Source organism: Asterias amurensis, chromosome 21 (assembly GCF_032118995.1).
Source record: "Asterias amurensis chromosome 21, ASM3211899v1".
NCBI classification, from domain to species: Eukaryota; Metazoa; Echinodermata; class Asteroidea; order Forcipulatida; family Asteriidae; genus Asterias; species Asterias amurensis.
The window spans coordinates 1,961,658-1,985,179 of record NC_092668.1 but is presented as its reverse complement, the minus strand read 5'-3'; the positions used below and the strand labels follow the sequence as shown (position 1 = coordinate 1,985,179).

General features: G+C 38.6%; 1 protein-coding gene across 1 annotated transcript; it reads left to right on the top strand.

Annotated features, from left to right (window-relative positions):
• Positions 1 to 3,352: 3,352 nt before the first annotated feature.
• On the top strand, positions 3,353 to 23,417 carry LOC139953209 (anthrax toxin receptor 1-like). The gene is made up of 15 exons (XM_071952667.1): positions 3,353 to 4,412; positions 9,315 to 9,392; positions 9,995 to 10,072; positions 11,194 to 11,300; positions 11,857 to 11,930; positions 12,104 to 12,256; positions 15,728 to 15,788; positions 16,668 to 16,766; positions 17,446 to 17,515; positions 17,905 to 17,986; positions 18,227 to 18,322; positions 18,785 to 18,904; positions 20,290 to 20,424; positions 20,958 to 21,038; positions 21,273 to 23,417. Exons 1-15 carry the CDS (start codon positions 4,207 to 4,209, stop codon positions 21,312 to 21,314), a joined length of 1,482 nt encoding a protein of 493 aa, XP_071808768.1. The 5' UTR covers positions 3,353 to 4,206; the 3' UTR covers positions 21,315 to 23,417.
• Positions 23,418 to 23,522: the final 105 nt, after the last annotated feature.

The following is a 23,522-nucleotide window of genomic DNA, read 5'->3' as shown; positions in this document are numbered from 1 at the left end:
ACAAGTCAATGGGAAACTACACAACCATACACAAGTCAATGGGTAACTACACAACCATACACAAGTCAATAGGAAACTACACAACCATACACAAGTCAATGGGAAACTACACAACCATACACAAGTCAATGGGAAACTACACAACCATACACAAGTCAATGGAAAACTACACAACCATACACAGGTCAATTGGAAACTACACTACCATACACAAGTCAATGGGAAACTACACAACCATACACAAGTCAATGGGAAACTACACAACCATACACAAGTCAATGGGAAACTACACAACCATACACAAGTCAATGGGAAACTACACAACCATACACAAGTCAATGGGAAACTACACAACCATACACAAGTCAACTGGAAACTACACAACCATACACAAGTCAATGGGAAACTACACAACCATACACAAGTCAATGGGAAACTACACAACCATACACAAGTCAATTGGAAACTACACAACCATACACAAGTCAATGGGAAACTACACAACCATACACAAGTCAATGGGAAACTACACAACCATACACAAGTCAATGGGAAACTACACAACCATACACAAGTCAATGGGAAACTACACAACCATACACAAGTCAATTGGAAACTACACAACCATACACAAGTCAATGGGAAACTACATAACCATACACAAGTCAATTGGAAACTACACAACCATACACAAGTCAATGGGAAACTACACAACCATACACAAGTCAATGGGAAACTACACAATCATACACAATTCAATGGGAAACTACACAACCATACACAAGTCAATGGGAAACTACACAACCATACACAAGTCAATTGAAAACTACACAACCATACACAAGTCAATTGGAAACTACACAACCATACACAATTCAATGGGAAACTACACAACCATACACAAGTCAATGGGAAACTACACAACCATACACAATTCAATGGGAAACTACACAACCATACACAAGTCAATGGGAAACTACACAACCATACACAATTCAATGGGAAACTACACAACCATACACAAGTCAATGGGAAACTACACAACCATACACAAGTCAATGGGAAACTACACAACCATACACAAGTCAATGGGACACTACACAACCATACACAAGTCAATTGGAAACTACACAACATACACAAGTCAATGGGAACTCACACAACCATACACAAGTCAATGGGAAACTACACAACCATACACATGTCAATGGGAAACTACACAACCATACACATGTCATTGGGAAACTACACAACCATACACAAGTCAATGGGAAACTATACAACCATACACAAGTCAATTGGAAACTACACAACCATACACAATTCAATGGGAAACTACACAACCATACACAAGTCAATGGGAAACTACACAACCATACACAATTCAATGGGAAACTACACAACCATACACAAGTCAATGGGAAACTACACAACCATACACAAGTCAATGGGAAACTACACAACCATACACAAGTCAATGGGAAACTACACAACCATACACAAGTCAATGGGAAACTACACAACCATACACAAGTCAATGGGACACTACACAACCATACACAAGTCAATTGGAAACTACACAACCATACACAAGTCAATGGGAACTCGCACAACCATACACAAGTCAATTGGAAACTACACAACCATACACATGTCAATGGGAAACTACACAACCATACACATGTCATTGGGAAACTACACAATCATACACAAGTCAATGGGAAACTACACAACCATACACAAGTCAATGGGACACTTCACAACCATACACAAGTCAATGGAAATTGACACAACCATACACCAGTCAATGGGAAACTATTCAACCATACACAAGTCAATGGGAATTGACACAACCATACACCAGTCAATGGGAAACTATACAACCATACACAAGTCAATGGGAAACTACACAACCATACACAACTCAATGGGAATATACACAACCGTACGCAATTCCAGAGATGCCAAGTCCAGAGGCCAGCTATGCGTGAGATTTTTCAAAGCTCAAACCCCCCCCCCCCCCCCCCCGAAAAAATTGCCAGTTTAAGAAGGCCTTTCGAAATCGCCGCCCAACTCTTTTGTTTATTTTTTATTTATTTTTTATAAAAAAAAACAGAAATTTAATTGTGGACAAAAAACATCAAAAACCTCTTCAGAATAATCTGCAAATTTGTGCTCTGTTGTACAAACTTTGTACAAAAAATGATGATTCTGATAAACTGCGTGCAATCTGAAGATTGTGCAAACATTGTAGATTGCGTTTTTTGTACACACGAGTGCGATTTGGCAATGCATGACAGTAATTTTTTTTTTCCCGGTCTGGCCCCAATGCGTGAGAAAATGGTTGCTGTGCGTGTGAGCGTGAGACAGAGCCCAAATGCGTGAGTCTCACGCCTAATGCGTGAGACTTGGTAGGTCTGTATTGATGTTACTCTCATTGGTGTTGTTGTTGTTTTTTTGTTTTTTTTAATGTTATTGTCCCTTTTGTTGTTGCTGTGGTATCTGTTGTTTGTATTATTGTTGTTTTTGTTGTTGTTGTTCTTCTTCTTCTTGTCGCTGCTGCTGCTGTTGTTGCTGTCGCTGTCGATATTATTTTTGCTGCTGCTATCCTGGCGCTAGCTGCTGCTGCTACTGTTGATATTGTTGCGGCTGCTGCTACTGCCATTTTGGCAGCTGCTGCTAACTTATGCTGTTACGTTGGCTGCTGCTGTTGCTGTTGAATACAACTGCTGCTGTTGCTGCTGCTGTTACTGCTGCTGCTGTTGTTGGGTAACTGAAATCTTAACCAACATTTTCGAAAGTTTGCAAACACAATTTATTTGAGTTCAACATAGTCCACCATTGCTCTATAGTGAAATGATCTGATGCCACTTATTGAGCTTAAAAAGTTCAACGCCGAGTTCACAAGGTAGGCCTACTGCATGTGTGCGCAATACGCCTGTGACCTCGGTCCTACATAACGAGGAGAATGCACCTTCCCCTCCCCTCCCCCATAACCTCCCCTCCCTGGGGGGGGGGGGGGATCTGAACCGCAAACATCTGCAGCACATCATAATTTCCATTTAGATAATTTCCATTTAGATATTTCTTCAAGGTTTTATACCAAAAAAAACCATTGAAAAACAAAATTGAAATTTTTTTAAGGCGGAAATGATGTTTTTACAACCCGAAGCGGCTCTATGTTGACTTTATTTTCAGGCTGCTTCGCTCATCACAGGGTAATAGTAAAACAAATGAACCATGACATTGAATGAAAACCATGACGCGTGTCTGTTATGTTTGATTATGTTGGATAAACCATTGCAATTTGTAGCTCCTTCAACAGTGCAGTACATCGTTCCAACCAGCGGATGTAACAACTCGCGCTCACCAAATTAACAATTCTGTCAGGGTAGAATTTGTTTTGTTATCTTGGAAGTTCCGCAGGGGAAGGTTTTCTAGTGGTGACCTAACTTCCGTGGAGTTGTCGTTATCACTGCAAAGGACTGGCCTTGTCGAAGACTGACCCTGCTGCGCAGTTGTTTAAAGGACGTCGGCCTCGTACTCACACAGTACAATACAATGAAGTAGTTATAAGAAACTCTGATTATGCAAAGCACTCATTTTGGACTAAGCCATTGATTGTGTTAAAATATAAGTCTCTCCGCAAATTTTAGGTATAATTCTATGTGAATCGCCCTCGTTCGTCTGGAATTTCTGAGGTCTACTCTTGTAACATTTTTCGTAGAAGGAACAATTATTTTTTTATTAGTACTTCTGCCAGGTTTTACTCAACTAAAGGAGGTCTCTATTTTGTGTTCTGTTTTACCGAGGGATTTGTGTGATTGTACTGCGAATACATACAACAACATTTTTTACTCGAGTTCAGACACATTTTTTTGCAACCAGCTGTTCAGCTAACCCAGAACACCGTGAGATCGTGTAATCCGAAACGATTGAATAAGGCAGTCAAAGGGTCAGAGATTTTATTGTTGAGGGGAAAAAAGTCAAAAAACACGTACTGAGAACAGCACCACTTGTGAAGTGTATGAGTCACCAGTTTCCCCAGGTACTCCGTAAAACGCAGTGGCACAACAACGGGGTTTTAGCATTCCAGCTTTGTTCCTGAGTGAAACAACAACGACTTCACACCAAGGACCATTCTCAGAAAATCAACTGGTGTTCTTACACAATACAAGAGCTGATCAAATACTCTCTTCTCTACACATGAAAATAATGGCAATTGTACTCAGGATGTTCGAGCATCGACGACAACAACTTTACCGAGCGTCGACGGCGGTGTTGGCCGTCTTGTTTCTCTGTATCACGGCGGGGAGTACAGCCAGTGTTACCCCACTTGTCGATGCTGGACTTTTGGTCGGAAATGATGCGCAGTGCTCTGGAGGTTTCGACTTGTATTTCGTTCTTGATAGGTGAGAATTTTTTTTAGTATTCTCCTCAGATTGAATATTCTCCTTTGTCTTTCTCGGAAAATTGTCCGTATTTTCAACCCCTTTTCCATTCGTTGAATGAAATAAAAGTATTTTACTCACTCAATGGGAAAACATCGTTTTGTAAACTGTGAAAAAAGTGCTGGCAGTGCTGGAATTGTTTAAAAAACCTTGTTTCTTCCTTAAAAAGTAGTTTGTAACAACATTCTAAACTTGGTTTTGCTCGAGTTATCGAGAAACGTATGCTGTAAAAATATGTCACTCTTCATTGAACATTCTGGGATTTTTGATCAATCTTCTCCCAACTGTGCATGTCAGCTCTTCAGCTCAGCATAACACTTGTGCATAATGAATGTCTGGCAGGTTGTTTGTATGTTTTCAAGACAGACTGCTCAATGAGAATTGTTTCAGCCTTGATCGAGAAAGACTCTGCTATTTAGGGTCGAAACTGCTTTTTATGGTCGACACGACAGGCATAATTTGTTTTGCAATACTATACCATAGGTCTCTTTGGTTGCAACAGCTCATTATATTTTCTCTTGTTTATAACCAGTAATATTATGCTATGTGAAATACTGGGTTTGTTTTATGACTCTAAAAACGCAATCTGTCGAAGTCATGATCGATGATACAAATGGTACAGACCTCCCTGAATTCTCTCGCGATATAGACTTTGAAAGTCTAACTCTCAGCGAGTGTACTCACTGTATCTCTTGTGATCTTCCATATTTGGTCATTACACTTGAGTTGGTACAGTGTGAAAAATGAATCATTGTTTATGGTTATGAGGAAGGATGTGCACAATCTGTCATCTGTTCCTATTTTTGGTTTAAATAAAATCAGAGAGCGGACATCTGACACTGCCACTCGACTTTGTCATTAGACAAAGTCGAGTGGCAGTGTCAGATGTCCAATTTTTAAAACCAAAACCACAAAATGGTTCACAAGCGACACCCGCTCTAACGATCACTTTGTGAACAACCACAAATGTGTGCATGTCCTTTTAATGAATAATATTTATTATTGGGTGCGTTCGTTAAGCTTTCCGGTGTGTGGCGATTTTTTTCCAGGACGAACGTGGGTAATTATCTGCACACGTTCGTCCTGGAAAAAAAGCCACACGCCGGGGTCGACCCGGGAAGACCCGGGGAAGCTAAACGAACGCACCCATAAAACCCTTAGAAGACGTTTACGTAACCGGCTAAGAATTTCCCTCCAGTGACAGATAGAGAAAGGAATTTATGCAAATTCATGTCGCTCCGTTTTCTAACAAAGACAGGATTCATTCCTCATACTAACAAACGACACATTTTGTCCCGTCCGGCCAATTAATGTGTAGTGGAATTAAAGACAGTGGACACTATTGGCAATTGTCAAAGACTAGCCTTCACAGTTAGTGTATCTCAACGTATGTATAAAATAACAAACCTGTGACAATTTGAGCTCAATCGGTCGTCGAATTTGCGAGATAACAATGAAAGAAAAAACACACTCGTCAGACCAAGTTGTGTGTTTTCTGATGCTTGATTTCGAGACCTCAAACTCGTAACTTGAGGTCTCGAAATCAAGTCCGTGGGAATTTACTTCCTTCTCGAAAACTACGTCACTTCAGAGGGAGCTGTTTCTGACAATGTTTCATTATACCACCAGCCTCTTCCCATTACTTGTAATCAAGTAAAGTTTTATGGTGATAATTATTTTGAGTATTTACCAATAGTGTCCACTGCCTTTAACTACTGCCACGTTTTTTTTCTCGCTCGTTCCAAGTCGGTTCTTTCTTTGAACATGATGCAAAAGGACGACCTTGTAGATTCAAGGGCCTTTCTGTCAAGCAAGATACTACATTAGTCATGGTCATATTGATATTATTATGGTAAATAATTTTTATGTCATAATGGCCATATTGATTCAAGAGAGTTTAAAAACTAACGGCTGAACAAGTTTTGAGAAGTGCCTCCTTGTTTCCTCATGTTGACCTGTGAAAATTTGAGCTCAATCCAAACTGACAAACGGCTCCCTCTGAAGTGCCATAGTTTTCGAGAAAGAAGTAATTTTCCACGAATTTGATTTCGAGACCTCAGGTTTAGTACTTGAGGTCTCGAAATCAACCATCTAAGCGCAGTGTGACAGTTTTTCTTTCAGTATTACCCCGCAAGTTCGATGACCGATTGAGCTCAAATATGCACAAGTTTGTTATTTTATGGATATGTTGAGATACACCAACTTTGATGGCTAGTCTTGGACAATTACCAACAGTGTCCCCTGACTTTAAATAAGAGGGACCGGCGGGCACATTCTTGAAAGCAAGGAAGTTCTTGTAGAAATTGATAAGGATCCCAAGAACATTTGTTGAGTAATGTAATATTGTGTAATGAATAGGAATGTCTGTTTTGTAATGCGAGTCCAGTTCGATGTCGCATAGATACTCTTTGTTATGAATGTGGTTCTTTGTGGTTGCTATTGTCTACGCTTCAAGACAATAGACGGAATTCATCTGGGACACAAGATAGACTTGTGCAGTTGTGAACTAGTCCTTGTTTGCAACGGTCTCGTTCGTGTCCATTCTGAAACGGCAGTGCCGCAATGTTCAATCGTGCGTAAAGGACTTGATTTCGAGTTTATGAAGGGTGAGATCAACTGTTTGTTTTGTTTTGAAGCGCCTTAAAGGCACTTAACACCATTGGTAACTACTCAAAATGATTTGTTTACCTTGTAAGTCTGCTGCCACCTAGCGTCAAAAAACCCCAATAGGAGGACTAATAAAAAAGCTGCTTTGCTTTGCCATGTGGATAACAAGTTGAGACGTTAATTTTATGCAAAATTTTCAATTTCCCCGGTCGTAAGAAAAACTATAAGTCGGCCCTCTTCTGTAGCCCAGCGCAACAAAATGGTGCTTACCAACCAACTACAATGTCACGTGTACAATTTGTGACTGGAATCCCGCTCATTTCTGCTAAGCAGAAACTTGTTAAGGCTTTCTGCAATTGTGCCCCGAAGATGAGCAGATCACTTTGGTTCTTTTCTCAGAACCGGCACTTCTCACAATTTTTTTTGATAGGTGATTGTATCCCGCAAGTTTACTCAAACAAAACTTCTGTAACAGTTTTTTTTTGTTTATGATCCACACAAACATAAGTTTCACCGGTCACGTTTTTTAAAACACCATTTTTATTTTTATACTTTGTCTCTTCTAGAGGTCATCAACCATGCCTTAAACTGTCCTTTGTCCACCATTCATCCACATGTGGGTCATAATAATAAAATATCACTTTGTTTAAAATAACTGCCGAGTTTCCTGCTACTTTTCCGGTGGCTCTCCACACTCATCATGGTCCCTGATAAAGTACGGAAGGATCCATTAAAGGCAAAGGACACAACTGGAGTATTACTCTAAATAATTGTTGGCATCCAAACTCACTTGGTAATGAGCATCGGAGAGCAGCTGTTGATAGTATAACACATTGTGCTGTGGGAATTCGAAACGGCTTCCTCTGAAGTAAGTTTTGAAGAAAAGGGTAATTTGTCACACAAATAATAAAAGATTTCAGGTCTGAAGATCTGTTTACGCCTCTGAAAGCACAGACATTTATTTGTGCAACAAAGGTGTCTTTTCCGTCAGTATTCTCTTGCAACTTCGATGACCATTTGAGTCAAAATGTTTTTTATGCACATGTTGGGATACACCAAGTGAGAGTACTGGTGTTTGACAATTACCAAAGGTGTCCAGTGCCTTTAAGTTTGCATTATTCCATACAGCCAGGCATTCAGAGGTCTGTATCCAATGGGAAGTGGTACCATAAAGTTATTGTATAGTCTGGACGGTTCGGTGTTGACTTTGACCACATGTTCGTGGAACTGCTTTGAACTTTTAAAACGGATGACAATCAATTTACAAAGACTTGTCTCTTGCAAGGCTTTGTAATGTTACACTCACTCCACATTGACAGTGAACTTTGAGTATTTTGTGACAGATTGTGCTTGTTAATTAATGCTGCTTTAAGTCCCCAAAGCCTACATCACGTTTGTCATCCTCAGCTGTCCGTTACTCATTCATGCTCTTGACGACGGACAGAATGTCCGAAACGTTCACTGCGGTTTCTCTTGGAACCACGCCACGCCAAATTTAATTATGCATGATTTCAGGGTGTAAAGGTCGTCACCCACCATCCATGCAAACATTCAGGTAACATTTTAGATAATCAAATAATGTCTAGATTTACACTGGATTTGTCTGGACGTACCCCTCCCCCAAGTATTGGGTGCGTTCGATTAGCTTCCCTGGGTCGACCCCGCAGTGCTCACTCGGGTGAGCCCCTGACAAGAGCTAATCGAACGATCACACTCGCCCTCTCGTGGTGACGTAATGCACCTCAGGTCACCCCCGGGTGACCAACTCCACAAGCAGGGCACTGGGGGCTGACATGACTCAGGTGAGCCCCGTCAAAGCTATTCGAACGTACCGGGGCAGACCGGGGTCAACCCAGGGAAGCTAAACGAACGCACGCAGAGTTATTTAGAATGTCCTAAGCCATTTAATCCATTCATGCACGTCACTAATTACATGAAGACGTATTGGCCAGGTCAGCCAACTTTGACTGTGAGAATTTGTCACACCAATAAAAACACATTGGCAGCGTATACTTTTACTAAAAGTTTTAGTCATTGTTCAAGATCAGTATCTGATCAGATTCAAATTTTGTGATTATGAATCATAATCACAAAACTTGAATCTGAGCAGAAGTTGTTTCTGACAATGTTTTCAACATCTCTCCAGTGCCCTTTACCAAGTAAGGGTTTATGTTTAGAGTAGCTGTAAAAGCATACCCTGCCTTAAAGCAAGATAGCCAAGAAGAAAATGCATTCATTTTGCTCATTTCTTTCCAGATCGGGGAGCGTGACCAATGAGTACTTTCAGGAGCAAACCGTTGACTTTGTGGAGACGCTGTTGGCAAGTTTTACGAGGTACTGTTTTTATTTTATTTCATTACACATCCGACAGAGGAATCTAGCGCCAATTACAAAAGGATTAATATGAAATGAGTAGAATGTTCAGCTTTTATGCAGGATTGAAAACCCAATCACACAAGCCGGGCAACCCATGTATCATGCATGACGTCACAGTGTAGCAAATCGTAAATTAAGAATACATTATTTTCTAAACGCCGATCAATTGGACAATTTAAAGAGTTTACACTCTAACAAACACCTGGCACTTTCGTGTTTAAGAAATAACCACATCCACATCTATGAAGTGATCATGATGGCGAGACGAACTCAAATCAAATTATTTATTTTTTTATTAATTTATTTATTTCCACTGGCATAAACATTATGTTGATGCTCTGCACTACGATTTGGTTGACTTCTTAACATGGTTTGGAGAGCTCTTTAAAGTGGAACTGGTTAATCCCCTCCTGGAAATGCATCCATTCTAGAGGTAAAAGGTCTTGCTCTGGTCGTTTTCTGCTCATACCCGACGAAAACGAAGGTTAAAGTATATATTGCGTTCACATAGGTTAGAATAATTTTCATTCACAATTTCTGTCTTATCATCTTTCTTACAGTTCAATGATGCGAGCATCGTTCATCACGTTCTCCAGTCAGGACTCAGCGGGCGTGGTTATGAAGCTTACAAGTAGAAGGTGGGTGACGAAGGAACACGAGATGTTGGCTTTGTTTGACATTCTAATTATTGATTTTAAATATTGAAGGTTTAGTGGGAGTTTTTGTTATTATCATAATTACTGTTGTGTTTTTTTTACTGGATCAAAAAAATGTCGGTGGCCTTTACTAAATGTGTTTGATTGATTATATATTCATCTTTTTACTTGTACATGTATTTTTATTGTTTTATGATAATATTTTACGGATCTTAATTTTGGACCTTTTAATTATTTAGTTTTTGTGGTAAAAAATTTCTTGTTGTAAAGCGCCTGGGAGAATTTTTAATGGATTTGGCGCTATATAAATGTTTTTTACTATTATTATTATTAACTGTTATTTGCTATAACTTGTCAATGTGTTTATACAGAAAATGTTTCAATTAATTGAAAGAATCATCTTTGAGGGGGCAAGGCCATTTTCATTTGGTAAAGGGCACTTCCTTTGGAAAACCTTAAAGTCTATGGGAAACTTTTGAAGGTTCACCAAGGCCAAGAGAAGGGCAACAGAGGCTATGGCCTTCGTGTAGTTTCAGGCCTGCCGCCGCCCGGAATAAAACCTTAACACACGTTCTTAATATTGAAGCAAACGCAATTAAATGTGGCAGCCTTTTTCAATTTCAAGATGGCGGCCGAACCAAATCAGTTACAAGTGAAAGTTGGAATTGTTTTCAATGGAATCATAGGTATCGCAAACAAAGGGCATTACCGTCATTTTTGCTCTTCTACATTGCTCACAAGTTAAGATATTATATGCAAAAGTGTATTACAAATGGCAACCATTTTGAAATTCAAAATGGCGGCTGAAGATGCCATTGAAAAAAATGGTACCTAATTTTTTTGTGAAATCATCTTGCCCAGATTGACAAAGTTAGCAAATAAAATTCTATTTTGACACAACAATCCGGGTGGATCCAAGAATCTGACATATGGAACTGTACTACAATATCGAGTTTGTTATTATTTTACTCATAATGGTGCACCCTGCTTTCTTAATAAACGCACATCGATGGAATGAGTTCACTGTAATCCATCGACCCTTGACGGTTCAACCCTCTTTCATGACTGATTTCTCCCATCTGTATAAACCCTTTTTTTTATAGACGGCTGATGGAGACGGGCATCAGTAATTTACGTCAGCTAGGGACATCAGGAGGAACCTATCTACAGACAGGATTAGCACTAGCTAATCAGCAGATTAGAGATACAGGTTGGCAAATAATGCATCTACTCACAAGTTTAAGGGATTGTATACAAATAAAGGATTAAAAGGGTAGCGACGAGTTCTTAAACGGCCGTTTAACCTTTATCGCACGGCAACGACCCTGCAAGGTTTTAAACGGCAGTTTAAGAACGAGTAATGGGGTTGACTTTGTATAAGGGGGTAACTTTGTCTAGGGGTGACTATGTAAGGGGGTGACTTTGTATAATTCAAATGTAGTCCCACATACCGTGCAGGAAATTACTGTATGTTAAAGCGCCCTGAGCGTGACTTTGTAATAGGTGACTTTGTAGGAGGTGACTTTGTCAGGGGGTGACTTTGTCGGGGGTGACTTTGTCGGGGGTGACTTTGTCGGGGGTGACTTTGTCGGGGATGACTTTGTCAGGGGGTGACTTTGTAAGGGGGTGACTTTGTATAATTCAAATGTAGTCCAACATACTTTGCAGGATATTACTGTATGTTAAAGCGCCCTGAGCGTCACTGGGTGACGGATATGCGCGCTATATAAGAAGCCACTTTTATTATTATTATCTTGACTATTTAGATGATGGGACGGCTAGTGTCATTATAACACTGACTGATGGAAACTTGGATGATCGTCTCAAAGCTGCTGAAGAGGTGGGTCACACAAATAATTTTCACCGAATTGTCGTTCATTAGCCTATTTTGCTTTCCCTTTTTCCCAGTTCAAAACGCATCTTAAAACTTACCTGTTTGTTCAATTTGCAAACGCCGGAAAGTGCACTTAACTAAATGTTGTTATTATTATTTATTCCCCCCTTGAAACCCAGGCCGAAATTTCCCGGTCTCTTGGTGCCAAGGTCCTGGCTGTGAGAGTCGGTGAAAGTAGCATCCGGGACCTTCAAAAGGTCGCTGACCCCCCGGCTAAGGAACACATCTTCAAAGGAGATACTTTCAATGATTTACAGGATATCATCACTCAGGTAGGAAACTGCCAACTCTGATAATAATGGGAGACTTTTAGGACGCTTGGTGGCAGCAGACTTATCAGGTAGAATCCATTGTTCTCGGTAATGTATGCATGCTCGGAACTACGTCAACGATGGAATTTTACCTGGTAAGTCTGCTGCCACTTGCCACCAAAGTCTCCAATTATAATTTATAAGAATAATAACAATGATAGGAAGAAGCTATAAATAAGGCTAAGTAAAAAAAGAAACATGTTTAGCGTCCCCGCCCGCTTCCCTCTTCAAAGGCCGCCTCCTCCCTGTTTTTATTTATTTATTTATTTTTATTTTTTTTATGGGAAAAAGGGCTAATTTTAACAGTCTCATCAAGAAAATACCTAAAATATGTGCTGGGCAGTCATTAAAAAAAGTGTCCTCTTCATTCCCTTTTTTTATATATATGTTATGTTTTTTATACAATGTCTTGTCTAGCATGTTTCATTTTTTTATGTGAGGTTGAACAGTAGAAAAAAACAATGGATTTTTAAAATTTTAAAGAGAATGATAGCCATTTTGAAAACACACAATGAAAAGCCCCTCCTCCTCCCTTTTTATTTAAGAAACCCGGACGCTTAACATGTGTCTGTTTTACACGGCCTAATAGTAAACTTGCGGGTAAAATCGTGTGTAAATCTCTTTTGTGCGAGTGTTGACTCTGAGAAGAGCCGGTTTGGTCTCGACGTTTCGAACAGTATACATTCAAAAAACATATCAAATTGTGTCAACAAAATGGGGAAAAACCAAAAGTAACCTCACTTCCTCGAGAAATTTCCTACGCCATTGTTTCTTTTACCGCGTTCCAAATTGTTCATGCATCATTTAGTCTGTAAAATCACGTATAGCCTCGGTGTGCTAGTTGCCTGGTATAATAGGTCTGACTAAAACTCGTGCAAAATTTTAATTTATGGTCTCACTACCTCATGGCCGTTATATGAAGGTTTGACCGTATCCAGGTAACGACTAAATGAACCATAATGTCTGCTTCACCAAACAATGCGTGCTTTTATTCAATTTCGCCTTAATTAATTGTCGGTCTTTCATAATAGACACGTACGCGTTGATACTTCGTCACTAGCAATATTGTTGACGTTTGCTCGCACCGCATCATTGCTAAGCTTCTTCAACTCACCATATCTTCAAGAAATCTGACAGTTTTGAAGTGTTAAAAGAAGTGCTCATCATAGCAACATTAAAAATGATGATTTCTACGGGAGTTGTTACTCTATGTGTTATCATCATGGTAACCAAGGGTGTCTTTGCAGCGAGAGGGTGCCCTTATGGATGGGTGCCTTATGCTGAGTCTTGCTACTTGGGTCTGGATGGATCCATGAAGGGCAACTGGACCACTGCCGTGATGCAGTGTGATCGTAACAACGCATCTATAATGGTCCCAAGCTCAGATGGCGAAAATGAGTTCATATTTACTTCGTTTCAGCACCAAAGATATCTGAAAGGTGTTTGGATCAATTGTAACGATGCTGAAGTTGAAGGTGAATGGAACTGCTTCGAGGATGGTAAATATCCGACTGAATATCGGAAGTGGGAGCCAGATCAACCAGATGATGAGAAATGGGCAGATGATCAGGATAATGGCTTCATGATAACCCTTGATTACAAGAATAATGCAGAAATTCTTGGCTATTGGGGCGATGTGCAGGCAGGAAACAAGATGTTCATCGTCTGTGAGCGTTCCCGCCAAGTCAGCTGTGGTCAGTCCGCTTTGAATGTGTACTGCCTGGCAGTAGATGAGTCTACTGGTCACTTCGTGTCTCGTTGTCTCTTCGGCCACACCCTGGACAGATATCCAACAGACACAGTAGCCGCTTGCAGACGACGATGTATGGAGCGCCAAGACTGTCTCTCATTCAACATCAAGCGAGGTTCGTTTGGTTCCACGCCCCATGTTTGTGAGCTCAATAACGCCACTCGCTACCAAGTCTTGTCGGAAAATTTTCGAGAGAGTGTCGGCTGCTACTATCTGGATTTCACTTGTTTCTGAAAAGGAACTTGACTTTGATCATGATTATTGTATTGGTTGCGCGGTAACTTATCTGAAAACGGGGCCAGATAAGTCCCTTTTCAAAATATCTATAAAACACTTTTATTTTCAGCCTTTTTATGCCTTTTCTCGAACAATATACAAGAATCAACTATTGATATTTTTCTTGTGAACAGGTTGATAGACGTTTCACAGGTGTAAAACACTCTCGCCTCATGTTCATTTGTGTGTTACTTTCCTTTGCTTAAGAGAATCATTAACTGTGATAACGGACAAACATTAAACTCGCTGTGAACAACTTAAATGCCGCGAACACCGCACTTGATTATGTTGTTGTGTGGTTTCCCTGTCATCTTATTTATACACAGCTATGCTTTTTTTCCTGAGGTTGTAATGTTACATTGTAGTACGAGATGACGTTTACTGTCAGTTTGGTAGAGAATAAACAATACCGAATGTTGTAATTAGAAATTGTTAAAGACACTCTGCGCACTCACTGATATCTTGCAATAGGAGACTTTGGGACGCTAGGTGGCAGCAGACTTACCAGGTAAATTTCCATAGACCTTTTCGCAAATACTGGGGCGCGCGCGTAAAGCTTGGAATTAGATGCATTGTGGTCTAGCTGGTAGCAAAATTTGATTCATATCTATCCCACGATGCACCTCATTCAACAGTCTGCGCTTGCGCATTGGTATTTGCGATAAGGTCTATAGACCTTATCGCAGCGCATTGGTATTTGCGATAAGGTCTATAGACCTTATCGCAAATACCAATGCGCAAGCGCAGACTGTTGAATGAGGTGCATTGTGGGATATATATGGATCAAATGTGGATACCAGCAAGACCATAATGCACCTAATTCCAAGCTTTACGCGCGCGCCCCGGTATTTGCAAAAATGTCTATTGTTTACGTAGTTCTGAGCGTGCGTACATGACCGATGACCTGGTAAGTCTGCTGCCACCAAGCGTCCCAAAGTCTCCAATTTTCTCGTGTTTTCAAAAGTTTTGTTGCGCCAAGGTTCGCGTGGTTTTTCAACAAGTAAAGCTATACTAAGTGGGATATAGCATTGGTTCACGAAAGCTTGTTGAATACCAGCGAGGCATGGCACGCTCTATGCGATGCACGTAAATTTCGACTACCTTATTGCACCGTAGTTCAGAGGATATGCACGAAAGTAATAAAAATGAATGTTGACAAAGACTGTGTATTTTGTGTTCAATGTTTTCGAGCTGTAATGAATATCTTGACACCCCTGGGAGCGGATGGAGTCGCGACTTCTTTACCAACTATGACGCTCGTTCTTACGAACCCCATAATAGGAAGAGTTGATAAGAACCAAATTATTGGCCACCTTATTTCTCAAAATTGCAAAAAAGGTAGTTCGGCTTAAACAACCCAACTCAAGCAGCTATCCTAATTTTGTATCTTCTTAATTGCTACTTAGATTGTCAACACATCGTGCATTGAAATTTTATCTGCATCACCCACATCGGTCTGCTCTGGTGGTGAGTATAACAACAGTAGCTGGTGTCGATAATTTAGCGCCCTCTGTGTATGAAATGTACCAGCCTTTTACCCCCTTTCTGTCTATGAGATTTGATGCATTGCATGGTGAGGTATCAATGTTATTGGGTTTGCGGTAACGCCGTGTGTGTGTGTCTTCTTGCCAGGTAGATTGTGGTCTTCTGAGAACTTGTCTTGCCTGGTATCTACTAGATTTTTCGGAGTTCGGGAGACCTCTGTTTCATAGTAAAGAATGTATGAAGAAAGTGTATCTTGAGTCCATTTAGGGGTTGAGTACCACAGTCCACCAGCCCCATGCTCCCCCCCTCTCCCACCCCCAGTGATGGGTGGTGAGGTGTTCCCTAATTAATTTATAGAATTATATTTTTTGTATAATGTTGTTGTTGCTCATTAGATTTTAATTTGATGTATTGATCCGTTTTTGTTTTGAAAATGTTCTTATTATGGATTGTGGAAGTTTATTGTTCAAAATACGTTCTAATTTTGTGTTACCATTAGAATAATATGTTAATTGGCTAAGATTATTCAAACATGTAGTGTTCTGAATTATTATTATTATAATTTTTTTTTTTGTGTATTGTTTGACCCAAGTTTGTTCAAACTTCACTTGTATACTGTGATTAATGTTTCATACCGTTAAAACTTCGGTTTTATGATTATTGAAATATAAACGCTAGGTGGCAGCAGACTTGTAAATTTTCATTGTTTTCATAGTTCTGAGCATGCACACAATTCTTAGAACAATGGATTTAACTGGTAAGTCTGCTGCCACTGATTGACCCCAAAGGTCTATCATTTCCAGAAAGTGATAATTTGTTCAACTGAACACTAAAATATGATGATTGATTATTGAAATGCAGAAGCCTTTAACGTCAGCATTACCGGTAATGGTTTCACGAAGACAAACGATATCAGTAAAGTCACGTGTAATTTCCGTCTGAATGACACTGACAATCAAGGTAAGAAACTGTTTACAAGGTCTGTCAAATAATAATTGACAAATGGATAAGTGTTTAAAATAAATAAGAACAGCAATAATAGTCGGAAGAAAATTGCTTAAAGACACTGGACACCTTTGGTAATTGTCAAATACCAGTCTTCTCACTTGGTGGATCTTAACATCTAAAGCTATAACAATTTGAACTCAATTGGTCGTCGAAGTTGCGAGATAATAGTGGAAGAAAAAAACACCCTTGTCACAAGAAGTTGTGTGCTTTCAGTTCGAGACCTCAAAATCTAATTCTGAGGTCTCGAATCGAATTCAAATATTTTAGTTGAAAATTTTCAAACTCTCTCCATTAGTACTCGTTACCAAGTAAGGTTTTATGCTAACTATTATTTTGAGTAATTACCAATAGTGTCCATTGCTTTTAAGTCGGAGCCGAAACATAATGCATGGTTTATAGTATGACCCTCTTGCAAACCATCCTCAACTATTTCCCAAATCACATACCGTTATTTGCAATAATCTGTCACTATTTCCAAAAGCATCTTGAACTATTTCCTAAATCCATCTTCCACTCTTTCTGAAATCATCTTTAAATAGTTTCCAACTATTTTCCGAATCATCGCCAACTATTTTCAAATTACCCTCACCTTTTTCCCAAATTATCTCCGAAATGTACTTCCCTCTTGTAGAGGTGCAGCCGACCATCGTTGCCTCAAAATACCTCCTGTGTCCTGCACCGAAGATCCAGTCCTCGGGAAGGTAAGCGTCTGTCACCCGGGTCTATAAAGTCCTGGAGAAGGGGGAGAAGTGCTTTTGGGGTTGGGGTGGTGGTAAGTTTGGCCACGTTCAGGTTAAAGGATTGGGGTACTTTTTGAACGCAAAACACAATGTCCACACATTACACTTGACTTACTCAAAGACAATAATAACATCAAAGAGGTTTAAGAGATGTTAAATTTGCATCGGGATAAAGCAAATACTTGACACCGATTTATGTTAGGATTGTATACTATAAGTACTTTCCCGAGTTACGTGATAAAGAATCACCAGTATTTATTATTCGGGGGAAGTTCTTGATTTTGTTGAATGTTTTATTAACATCAAGTACATCCATTACTCTCTTTTTTCTTTTTCTTTTTCTTTTGTAGCTTTGTGGTTCTACAGGTGTCAGTCAACGGTATATCATTTATTTCCAGCAATGTGACCATTACGGCGACAAACTGTACAAAGGTACTCGCTTAATTACTATAACAACATAGCCACTGTAGTTCTCCGTAAAATATATTTAGAATTTGTTTGTTTCTGATTATTTAACTTTCTCTATCATTCTCTGCCCTGATTTGCTTTTGTTTTCGGTTTGAGTCTGGCAAGCTTCATAATCATTTTTGTTTTATCAAGGAAAACAATTTCAAACACAAAATCTTCCTGGTTTCAGTGTATAATGTATCTTTGTGTTTTGTATTAAAACAGCCGGATGTAACTGGTGTGGTGTTGGGGTTCTTATTGGCGTTCCTGGTACTCGGTCTGTTGCTCCTGTGGTGGTTTTGGCAACTCCTTTGCTGTGTGGTAAGTTTTCACTGGTGTACATCTTCCTTGTTGAGGGTTTCAGTTCCAATTTAAGTCCACGGAAGCTAAAAGTTGCTATCCACAACTCCTTGTTTCTGGGCTAAGGGAACTAGTGCCACATTTAAAAAAAAATCAAAACATTTTTTTACCTCTTTTGTGTTCGTATCACGAGTGAAAAATGCACATAAATACTTGAGACACATATAAAAATCATGCAAGGAAAACAAAATTGTAAAAAATGTATTTTTCAACAAGGAAGATGTGCATTGTTTGTTTGCTAATTATTATATAATTAAATATGTGACTGGCATTTGTGTGGAAAACAACGGAACTGTAAACTCTAGCAGCTACCCTGTCCAAAACTGCAGAGTTATGTTGGGTCGGATCCAAAAAACTAATTTTCCAGGCATACTTTCATACATCTTGTGATATATTTTTGACTATGTCTTTTTTCATCTCCAGGTTGTGACGTCGCCACCACCGCCCATTGATGAGCCCCAGTCGCCATCAGCGAAGAAATGGCCCGCGGTGAACGCCTCGGTGTACGGCGGGGGAGGGGTTGGTGGAATGAAACCAGTCACGGTCAGTTAAAGTGTTTTTTAGTTTCATCGTCTTAATTTTCTCCTCTTCTAAGGAAGCCATTCGTGGGCCATTGAGACGAAACAAAGTCATTTATGACTTATGTCTCACTATGACTTGGTAATTCATTCATTCACTCTTTATAAGTCGAAAAAGGGAAATGTAATTTGTTACATCCAACAATATAAAATATTGATATAAGACATAATACAATAAACAGTTCTTACATACAAAAGTCAATTCCTACCACCTTTTACTACACTTGTGGTTAAAAAGCAGGAGAGCTCTTTTCAGAACTGAGAAGTCTCCCGAATTTTGAAAATGTACTCCGTGGTGAATGTTAAGCAAGACACAATTCAAAAGAACGTATACTACCCATCACTAGTCGAAAATACATGGTATCCCTGCAAACCAAGTATACATTCATACAGAAGCCAACAAGTACACTTACAATTGATTGAAATATAGTTATAAGATATAAGTCTTAACTTAATTATGACTTTTTTTCTCGATGTTCCTTCCACACATCTGTACACCACTTCTATCGCTCTCTTCCACTGAAACTGCCAAATTTGTCAGTAATTAATTGTGTTATGTTTTCCTGTATCTTTGCCTCGCCAAGTAAAATATTGAATCATAATTTTATTATTGTAGTTTCTGTTTGTTTGGTTTACTGTTATAGAACTGTTATTTCAATGATTTATTGTCGTAAAAGCAATTTCATGTGACGGATTGATGATTTAGGCCTCTGTGTTTTTTGTTCTATTTGTTCCTCTTTTATGTTAGTTTTGAATTGTTTACCGCATGCTTATCCATCTTGAGTTTTACAGAATCCAGAAAAGCTTTTCGCTTTTTTGGATTGACTAATACTGAATGATATATGATTGATTGGTTTGTTGGCTTTTTTGTTGATTATTTGTTTTGTATCTTTGTATTGTTAACTCGGTAGACTGATTGACCGATTGCATTGTATTAAACTTGGTAATTAGTTGATTATTTGGATTTATTGATTTGAATTATTGATTAGCTATTGATTTATTGTATTGATTGACTGTATTGTAACACTCATTGACTTTAGTGGTGGGTCGGTTGATTGACTATTTTGTATGTATTGTGTAAAATTGACTGTATTAGTTTATTGGTTAGTATTAATTAATCATTTAATCATTTTAATGATTATTTTAAATAATTTCAATTCAGTAATTATACCAATTATTTCTATCATGAACAGCAAACAGCAGAATAGTTGTGTAGTGGGGTGCCATTAGAAGAAGAAAAAAAGATAAGTTGAAATGTTGTAGGCCTATCGATTTATTGATTATTGCTCAATATTACCTCGGTAACATCAATATCAATCACTTATCCTGACTCGAATTCTCTCCATGTAGGTCCGCTGGGGTGACAAGGGCTGCACAGAAGCTGGCTCACATCTTGAAAAGGCCAAGAATGCAAAGGTTGTCCGTGAGGTTGACGAAGGTTCTGACGTCAGACACGGACGTCCCGGATGTGTGGATAGCTTAAAGGTTATAAACGAATCACTTTATCGGTTAATTATACTCAGTCAGTTAAAATACAAGAAACGAATGTGTGATTAATTTTTTGATGCAATTGTTAGAACATTGATTTATCAATTTATTATAACCTATAAGTACAGAAAGGAAACTTACTGATTTGTTATGTGAATTCACGTAACAAAATAATTATGAAGAAATTGTTTGAACACATGGTTGACATTTTGTTTTGTTTTGGACAATCTTCATCCTTTTCAAAAACCTTCATCCTTTCAAACAACTTTATTATGTTCTAGATGTCATGACCTCAGCCACCCAGCCCATTGTTTGTAAATCAATAACTTCCTGCTTTTCCTGGATGCTATCCCATTTTGTCTTTGCTTCTCTTGTTGATAAAGATGGACATGTTTATGTTTGTGCTTGTTTAAATCTCTATAGAAGGTCCGGTCTGGATCGAAAGCTAAGGCCATCTCACGACTAGTTCTTTTTAAATACTTTAACATTTTTTTAATGGGTATTATTTTGTCTTCTTTCCATGGTAACAGAAAGCTATCGGTGCTTGCTTTGCTCCGATTCAATCTCTGTACGACCGGATTTCTGTGATGAGGCCTGCGCCTGGACAAAAGGTAGGCCCTACGTCATAAGTAATTGCAGTTCTCGGTTTATATCTGTAGATACACACATTGTGTTACCGCAAACCAAATACATTGATACCTCACCATGCAATGCCTCAAATCATATACTTTTCGGTTTCTTATAAATACTTTGGAAATCAGATTTCGTCAATGCACATCGCACTTAAGTTTGCAGTATCGTTGTGTTATGAATCTAAACATTCATCTCCGTTCGTATCTTTTTAGGGTTGCTGCTGCCAGATGAACAAAGGTGCTGTTCGTATCTAACCAACGATGCCTCTAGTGTTCGGATATTCTACAGGGTAACATGATTCCAAACGAAAGCTGAGTTGATTACGGTTTTGTTTTATTCGTTTATTTTACAACATCATTATTGAAGCGAAATTGGAATACAGGAAAATCAAAACACGCAGTAATGTCAGATTTTAATTTTGTTTTAAAACATTTTGTTTTATTAGTTCATTTTCGCGTTTGATTTTAACATCAATGCTGATGCAAAATTGGAACGTCAGCATATACATTGATATCAAAGAGCAGTGATGTCAGGTAGGCCTAATAACAGGTTGTTTTAAGTTGTTTTGAAGAATAACTTTTCTTGTCACTGTTTCACTTTTGATGAACAAAAAAGCAAATCAACAGCTTTACAGTTCATTACAACTGCACTTATTTTGTTTGTTTAATTTACTGTATCATTGCTGCTAACATGCCTTTAAAACATTGCCGCGTATTCTGGATACTTACTCATATATGCAAAAAACTTGAAAAATTGAAAAATTGCATCAAAAGAGTTTGCTTGTAACACGTTTTTTTTTGGGGAAAACAAAAATGTTTATAGTCTTTGGTTTATTTTGCACACATTACTTGAATAAATCTAACAGTCAGCTCCAATTATCTGTTTTTAATAATTATCATCCACTCATTCTTTAATTCCATCCTCTTGAATTCCACACCAGTAGGCCTTAAACCGGTTTATGTTTTTTTGTGTTGTGTTGTATGTCGTTTATAAGCCTATAGCCTTCGAGAAAGACACTGCTTGGGTCTAAACGTCTTGCCATTAACTATTTATTTGCGTTTTTTTACAAGTTGGCATGCCTTTTACTTATAGGTCCTGTATTTTTTAGTTTACCCAGTACTTCTTTGTGATGATTGTTTCATGTTTTTATAATAATTATTATGTATTGTACATAAACTTACAATTATTATGTATTTTGTTGTAAGGAAGGTCAGCCATGCAACAGTGAACACGAAAACGTGTTTTATAAGATGGGGGTGGGAATGGTAAAAGCACAGGTGAGCACAGGTAAGAGGGTGCGCCGTCTGTTGTCCAAGTTCTGGAACTAGCAAGATTGGTGTTATTAAGGATTTGAAAAAGTGTTCGTAAGTTATTGAATATATGTTTATGGCTGAGCTTGAAATGTTGTTAAGGAAAAGTAAGAAATGCGATTTTTACCAAATGGGAATTCGCGTTTTGGAGAAATCTGTTTTGATTTATTTTATAGTAATTGGGGAACAACGAAATGTTGAATTTATAATTGCAGGCAATTGTAAGTGAAGCTGTTTTTGTGTCTTTTGAAGAAAATGTATTGTTAGTAAACTTTAAATTGAAAAAGTTTAATTTGTTAAAAGTTTAGTACGCTACCACACACCGATGACGTCATCATTTCAAATGCAGAAGGCATTGAAGTTCTAAGTTGAAAACAAGTGGTGGGTGCCGTGTTAGTCGGGTAATTTGAAAGAATAAAATTGTTATTGCCTTGTTGGCATTTTGTTTAGCTTTGCCATTGTTTGCCTTTTAAAAACACAAGCGCTGGAACAAGAGAAAAAAAATCTCATGATTTATCCGCAGTCAGGGTAATTATTCTAGTTTGGGCCATGTCCATAGTTGGGATAAAATTGCCAAAAATAACAGGTGGGCCACTTTGGACCATCCCAAAATACTACTTGGGACAGGCCCAATTCTTGTCGGGGTTTAAACGTCACTGTCGTCATGCCCTATCGATATAATTTTTTAATCGAATAATCATCAACATGTATTGATTAATTTACATCCGTCGCCTGTAAGGATAGATTGCACACGTGACATCTTTGACCGCCATCTTCTTTACTTTATTTCTATGTAAACAGTCACTGTCATATGTAAAATAATAAATAGTTATATTTGGGGAAGCAAGATGTGTGTTTTTTTTTACCACAACTTCTTTCTTTTTGTATGCCCTAATTGTTTATCTCTCATACAAAATTACACTTATGAAAACTTATTAGTTTATCATGACTTTGATCTCCTCGTGATTGACTTCCTTGTGGTTATATCTTGATTGTTAAAGGAACACGTTGCCTTGGATCGGACGAGTTGGTCTATAAAAAGTGTTTGAAACCGTTTGTTATGAAATGCATATGGTTAGAAAGATGTTTTAAAAGTAGAATATAATGATCCACACAAGTATCACTCAAAATTGCACGGTTTTCCTTTTACGT